Raw genomic sequence first — 7645 nt, 5'->3', positions numbered from 1 at the left:
CCACCACGCCTAGCTAATTTTTTGTATTTTTAGTAGAGACGGGGTTTCACTGTGGTCTCGATCTCCTGACCTTGTGATTCGCCCACCTTGGCCTCCCAAAGTGCTGGGATTACAGGCGTGAGCCACCGCGCCCGGCCAAGTTTCTGTTGTTTATAAGCTACCCAGTTTATGGTATTTTGTTACAGCAGCCTGAACTAAGACACTTTGCAACTTCCACTTTCCATTCAACATATATTGTCCCCATTCCTCTTATTCCATGTATATAGATCTAAGTGGTTTTCATGAATAGTTGTTTAATAATCCATAGTTGGTATGTCCAATATTTTATGCAAGAATCTATCAAATAGTGGACTTCCCTATTTTACATATGTAGAAACTGAGGATCAGGGCTGGGCACAGTGGCTCACACCTGTAATCCCAGCACTTTGGGAGGCCAAGGCAGATCACTTGAGCCCAGGAGTTCGAGATCAGCCTAGGCAACATAGTGAGACTCCTGTCTGTACTTTTTAAATTAAAAAAAAAAAAAAAAAAGGCCAGGCTTGGTGGCTCACACTTGTAATCCCTGGCGTGAGGCCAAGGTGGGTGGATCACCTGAGGTCAGGAGTTCGAGACCAGCCTGACCAACATGGAGAAGCCCCATCTCTACTGATAACACAAAAATTAGCCGGACGTGGTTGTGCATGCCTGTAATCGCACCTACTTGGGAAGTTGAGGCAGGAGAATCGCTTGAACCTGGGAGGCGGAGGTTGTGGTGAGCCGAGATTGCACCATTGCACTCCAGCCTGGGCAACAAGAGCAAAGCTCCGTCTCAAATAAAAAAGGAAACTGAGGATTAGGAAAGCCCAAGACCCAACATCAGGAATGTCTCCTAGTCCCAGAATCTCTTGCTTTTGTACACCCCATCCCCCTATGAACTCAGGTATAGTAAAATAATCTGAAACACCACATTAAATATTATATGTGTATATATATTTTTTTATTTTAACTTTTTTGAGGCAGGGTCTTGGCTGTTGCCCAGGCTAGAGGGCAGTGGTGTGACTATGGCTCACTGCAGCCTCGATCTCCTGGGCTCAAGTGATGCTCTTGCCTCTGCCTCCTGAGTACTACAGGATGTACCTGATGTACTACAGGCATGTGCCAACACACCCGGTTAACTTTCATCTTCTTTTTTGCAGTGATAGGGGTCTTGCTATGTCACCCAGGCTGGTCTTGACCTCCTGGCTTCAAGCAATTCTTCCTCCTTGGACTCCCAAAGTGTTGAGATTACAAGCATAAGCCACCACCACACCTGGCCTGTATCATTATATTAAAGCTGAGTTTTAGTCAAGCAAGCCTTTGGAGTCAGACTGCCCTGGTTCAAATTCCAGCACCAGACGAGTGGGGTGGCTCATGTTTGTAATCCCAGCACTTTGGGAGCCAAGGCAGGTGGATCATTTGAACCCAGGAGTTTGAGACCAGCCTGGGAAATATAGTAAGACCCCAGGGGTCTCTACAAAAATTTAAAAATTACCCAGGCATGGTCACACATACCTGTAGTCCTAGCTACTGGGGGTTGGGAGGGAGGCGCTGAGGTGAGAGGACCACTTGAGCCTGGGAGATCAAGACTGCACTGAGGACGAATTGCGTCCCTGCACTCCCAGCCTAGGCAACAAGGCAAGCCCCTGTCTCAAACAAACAAACAAATCCCAGCACCACTATTACCATCTATGAGACATTGGACAAATTCCTAAAGTTCTCTATGCCTCAGTTTCCTCATCCATTAAATTAGGATGATGTTGCTACTTTATATATCTTATAGAGTTGTCGTCAGGGTTAAATGAATGAATTTATTGAATACACTTTACTGTAGCTATTATCATTGGCATTGATCTGTATAGGTATTGATTTGCATAGGTATTTGCTGAATACTTATTAAAGTTTGCAGTTTTGTTTTGGCATTTTGGAATCCATAATTTGTTTCTATTTTATTTCTGAGATTTATAATGGCTCATAAGCCTTTGAAAATTCCTAGGCCCTAGGCACTTCAAAGGCCTCCAGCCCAACATCCCAAGCAGCCTGACACCAACAGGCACGCGTAGCTAAAAAGATCCCTAGCCTCAGAGGCCTTGGGGCTGAGGGGAATCCTGGGAATATGGAGGGCTGGGACTGAAATATTCAACCCCCATCCCCACTTTTATGAGCAGCAGTTTCCTAACTGGAGTGGGTAAGGGTATCTGAAATAGATGCTGGGCCAGGCACGGTGGCTCACACCTGTAATCCCAGCACTTTGGGAAGCCAAGGCAGGCAGATCACCCTGAGGTCCGGAGTTTGAGACCAGCCTGGCCCAAAGTAGTGAAATTCCATCTCTACCAAAAATACAAAAATTAGCCGGGAGTTGTGGTGGGCGCCTGTAATCCCAGGTACTCGGGAGGTTGAGGTTGAGGCGGGAGAATTGCTTGAACATGGGAGGCAGAGGCAGCAGTGTGCCGAGATCCGGCCATTGCATTCTAGCCTGGGCGACAGAGCGAGCCTCCGTCTCAAAAAAAAAAGAAAGAAAGAAAGAAAAAGAAAAGAAAGAAGGAAAGAAAAAAGGAATAGATGCTGTGGGTATTCAGACCTGTCAGAGTGCTAGCTCAGCCCAGCTCTTCAAGTAGTAGAATAAAGGAAGAGAGAGCATCCCAGGCCTTACCATCCCCATCCAACTCCCTCAGAGTGGTCCTAAAATTGCGGGGGTGGGGGGGTGGGGCTTTGTTGAAGAGGTTAAAAACAGAGATTAGTCAGATCCAATCCTGCTCCCACTCTATGGAGGAAACAGATTCGAATGCATAGTCACAACCGAGGCTCTGGGATTGAGACACATAGATGGGATTGGAGAGACAGAGAGGTTCTGATGGCTCTGGAAGCCTAGAGAACGAGCATTTACGCAGAGATCTGAGGAGTAAGACAGGCAGAACGTACAGAGAACGTACAGCTTGGGCAAGGAGGCTTGCTGGCACGAAAACGCAAGATGTGCTCAGGCAGCTCTGATTTTCCAGGACATCAGATAAAAGGTAAAAAACGGAGGTGGGAGACGCGCCTAGGCAGGGTATTGAATACCGGCCCGAGGGGCTTGGTTTCATCCAAAGAGCAAGGCAACTGAGCTCAACACAGTGAGACCCCGTCTCCACAAAAATTCTTTAAAAAACTGGCCGGGCCTAGCGGCGCGAGCCTATAATCCCAGCTATTTCTGCAGACTGAGGCCTGAGGAGGTCCAGGCGGCAGTGAACCAAGATCGCGCCACTGCACTCCAGCATGGGGAACAGAGCGAGACCCTGTCTTTAAAAAAGCAAAAAAAAAAAAAAAAGAAAGAAAGAAAGAAAAAGAAAAAGAGAGACAGCAGGGCAAGTCGCTCCCTTCTCTGGGCCTTGGCATAAATCAAACACAAATAAAAGTCTCATTCCCTCCTCCGGCTGCGCAAAGGCGCGGGGAGCCAGCCCGCCAGCCAGCGGAACCGGGTAACCCAAAACCTGCACACCCTCCAGCTCCCCACATGACGTCACGTATTATCACTGACGCACGCGCAGAAACCATCCCCGGGACCCACCAAAGGTCAGGCTTAGCGTCCTCCCCCTATCGCCCCTCATTGGCTAGAAACAACTGCTCGTCACGGTCGTTGTTAGCTGCGACGAGGGCGGGTACAATCTTGGTCGCTAGGACACGGCTGACTTCCGCTTTCTTCCCCCTCTCCTAGGCTCAAACTAGTCACATCTCGTTCACTCGACCAATGGCAAATGGGAAGTGGGCGGGACTTCACTAGTCCGGACCAAAGAAACGCGGGCTTAGGCCGGCGTAGCGCGGCCAATGGCCGTGGGGCAGCCCCTGTAAACTGGCTCGGGCGCCCCCACGCGTGCTTTTCCTCCTCCTCCCAGCTCTGCCCCCCCCCCGTTTCAGCATAGCGCTGGCCGCAGTCTGACAGGAACGGGACGGAGCCAAGATGGCGGCGGCCGACGGCGACGACTCGCTGTACCCCATCGCGGTGCTCATAGACGAACTCCGCAACGAGGACGTTCAGGTACGGAGGCTACGGGGCACTTGGGGAAGACGAGGAGGGGTACCTGGGGGCATGGGCAGCCCTCGCGGAGAAGACTCAGCGTTCGCTGGGAGTGGCGGAAGGGGCGGCGGCCAATCAACGTGCGTCTCTTATCTCCCCGAGTGCCCGGACTCATTGAGACGGCGCCCTCGATTGGGTGTCGGCCCAGTGGAGGGCGGGGGCCTGCGCTAGGCTCGAGGGTCCCGGGCCTGCTCAGTGCGCGCGGCGGTCCGCGGTCCTGGGAAGTTGCGGCCAGGGCTGGGGTCGGCGGACTAGGTCCGGGAGAGAGGAGGGCTCCGTGATTGGCGGCGGCCTCTGAATGGCCCCTTGGAGATGTGGGGCGCTCTTGACTTGCTCCAAGTGGGGGAGAGCCGCTTGATTGGTCAGGACCTGGGAAGGTTTTTTTCTTTTCTGGGTTTCGACTGCTGGCCCAAGTGGGGACCGAGAGACGAAGGCCTGCCATCCCAATTCCTGCTCTTCCTCTACCTCTCATTTTGGTTTAGGTGTCCTAAGAGGACGGGGACGCAAAAACCCCGCCCCCCCCCCCCCCCCCCCGAAGGTGGGGACTAGCCGAACTGAAGAGCGAATTACGTTGTAGAAACCCGCTTCCCCATCTCCCCGGATCCTCCCATTGATCAGGATAGGGAGTGAAGGATTTGCTAAACGGATGAACATTTCATTCTTTCTTGCTTTTTTTTTTGAGACAGCCTCTGTGTCGCCTAGGCTAGGGTGCAGTGGCGCGATCTTGGCTCAGTGCAACCTCTGCCTCTCGGGTTCAAACCATCCTCGCGCCTCAGCCCCCTAAGTAGCTCAGATTACCGGCGCGAGCCACCACGCCCATCTAATTTTTGTGTTTTTAGTAGAGACAGGTTTCGCCATGTTGGCCAGGCTTGGTCTGGAACTCCTGACCTCAAGCGATCCACCCGCCTCGGCCTCCCAAAGTGTTGGAATTACAGGCGTGAGCCACCGCGCCCAGCCCGGATGAACATTCCTGGTTATGGGATGCGGTGGCCCAAGGCTCTGAGCCGGGCTGCCACCCGCTGTGTGACCTTGTACAAATTACTTCACCGCTTTGGGCCTCCGTGTTCCATAAAATATGGGCTAATTGTAGTCCTGGTCTTGCTGGAGGGACTTGTGAGGGACTGAACGAATTATGGCACAAATAAAAAGTCGAATGGTGTCAGACCTGTTGTAAGGGCCTGATGCATACTAGCTGTGATTATTGGGAGTGGTGATTAAAGAGGTCCCATCCTCCCTTTAGGTCTCAGTTTTCGCATTTATAAAATTGAACAAGGTGCACTGGGTACCAGAGTATACTGAGGGTCCCGCCTCCTAGGTTCCTGGTATGTCACTGTTTCTGGGGGCAGACCGGCCGTGGTTGTATTCCTGGCCCTTTCACTTCTCTCTGATTGACATGCGCAAGTTAGTTAATCTCTCTAGGCCTGTTTCCTCTTCTCTTTTATGGGGATAATTATCTAGTTCATAGGGCGGTTGTATGAATTCTTTTGTTCAGTATACACGTGCCATGTATCAGGTATGATGCTGGGGATATAGTGGAGACACCAGTTGCTATACAGGATTCAGGTGTGAAACAGGTCAACAGAGCTGAACAGATGAGTGTGTGAAAAGTGATGGGAAGGAAACAAACAGGATGTTGTGGCAGTGAATCCATATTGAATTGGCCCTCTCTTCTGTGCAGGTCACTGTTCTAAGCACTGGTATGCAGTAGGGGAGTTTACTTTGCAGTGAGGAGAGACAATAAACAGAGTATACTGAGGATAAGCAGTAGGGAGACAAATAAAAATAAGAGAAATGGGAGATGCAGGTTTTTTGTTGGTTTGTTTTTGAGACAGAGTTTCGCTCTTGTTGCCCAGGCTGGAGTGCAATGGCGTGATCTTGTCTCACTGCAACCTCTGCCTCCCAGGTTCAAACGATTCTCCTGCCTCGGCCTCCCAAGTGGGATTACAGGCATGTGCCACCACTCCCAACTAATTTTGTATTTTTAGTAGAGATGGGGTTTCTCCGTGTTGGTCAGGTGGGTCTCAAATTCCCGACCTCAGGTGATCCACCCACCTTGACTTCCCAAAGTGCTGGGATTACAAGCATGAGCCACTGTGCCCGGCCTGGGGGATGCAGTTTTAAAATGTGGTGAAGGGAGGCCTTGTTGAGATCAAGTTTGAGAACAGACCTAAAGGCAGAGGGCACAGCAAGTACAAAGTCAAAGTGGGTTGGGGCAGATCCATTTTAAGTAGGCCAATCAGGCAAGGCCCCTCTGAGGATGCAGAATTTAAGAAGAGATTGAAAGAAGGTGGGGAAGAGCCTCCCAGGAAGAGGGAACAGATATGGCCATAGTTTTTTGTTGTTTTGTTTTGTTTTTTGAGATGGAGTCTCACTCTGTTGCCCAGGCTGGAGTGCACTGACGTGATCTCGGCTCACTGCAACCTCTGCCTCCCGGGTTCAAGCAATTCTCCCGCCTCAGTCTCCTGAGTAGCTGGGACTACAGGCGCAGGCCACCACGCCTGGCTCATTTTTGTATGTGTGTTTTTAAAAGAGACTGGGTTTCCCCGTCTTGGCCAGGCTGGTCTCAGACTCCTGATCTCAGGTGATCCTCCTGCCTCAGCCTCCCACAGTGCTGGAATTACAGGCGTGAGCCACTGTGCCCAGCCAGTTTTTTTTTTTTTTAACTCCAGGATCACTTCCTTCAGCTGTCTGTCGTTCCATCCTTCCATCCATCCATACACTAACCAGCAAACATTTGTAGGGAGTTGTTTTTGTGCCAGGATCAGAGCTAGGCAGCTTACTGGTTTATTCTAAAGGATATTACAAAGGATACAGATGAAGACACACGCAGGGTGAGGTTTGGGGGAAGATGTGTGGCGCTTCCACGCCCTCCCTGGGCATTCCACTTTCTAGGAACCTCTAGGTGTTCATCTGTCTGGAAGCTCCTATGGACTACTTTTGTGCTACAGCCCAGAGTTACGTAGTTGTAACAGACATGGTCTGGCCCTCAAAGCGTACAATATTGGCTGTCTAGCCCGTTGCAGGGAAAAAAATGCCAACCTCTGACTTAAACCATCTGAGTAACAAATTACTGGGTGCTTGCTCTATGCTAGGTACAGTGCAGAGGAATGACACTGACAATCTTACTGAATTCTCATAATCACTCTTTGAAGTAGGTCCTGTCCTTGTCCACACTTCCCAGATGAGGAAACTGAAGCACCATAAATAAGGTAGCCAAAGCTATGCAGCTGAGAAGTGGAGGAGTCAGGAAAGGAAGTAGGACCTAAGGGTGCACTAGAGTCTGGGGTGGGACACACGGTTGCTGATTAGATTCATATGCCAAATATTTTAGTTGTGTCTGAGATAGTTCAGGATGCTAGAAGGAACACAGGATATGAAATCCTGTAGTCTTGATGTATTTGTTGGGCAAATATTTATCCACACCTCCTGTGTGCCAGACTGTTCTCGATACTAGACGTACAGTAGGGAACAAAGCTGCCCTTCCGGGGTTTACATTCTGGTATGGAAGACAGATAGTAGATCTGTAATGGGATGTCAGTGGCAGTAATTGCTAAGAAGAAAAATTGCTGGGCATGG

At 50.3% G+C, this 7645-nt stretch overlaps 1 protein-coding gene across 1 annotated transcript in view; it reads left to right on the top strand.

Annotated features, from left to right (window-relative positions):
- Window positions 1–3657: 3657 nt before the first annotated feature.
- The window catches only part of PPP2R1A (protein phosphatase 2, regulatory subunit A, alpha), a 38796-nt gene continuing 34808 nt past the window's right edge, over window positions 3658–7645 (top strand). The window contains exon 1 of the mRNA XM_011946205.1: window positions 3658–4030. Coding sequence (XP_011801595.1) covers window positions 3953–4030 — 78 coding nt within the window. The 5' untranslated portion in view covers window positions 3658–3952. The remainder of the gene's footprint in view (window positions 4031–7645) is intronic.

Source organism: Colobus angolensis, unplaced genomic scaffold, assembly GCF_000951035.1.
Source record: "Colobus angolensis palliatus isolate OR3802 unplaced genomic scaffold, Cang.pa_1.0 Scaffold25, whole genome shotgun sequence".
Lineage (NCBI taxonomy): Eukaryota > Metazoa > Chordata > Mammalia > Primates > Cercopithecidae > Colobus > Colobus angolensis.
The sequence above is the reverse complement of the archived record's forward strand: the minus strand, read 5'-3'. Positions and strand labels throughout refer to the sequence as shown.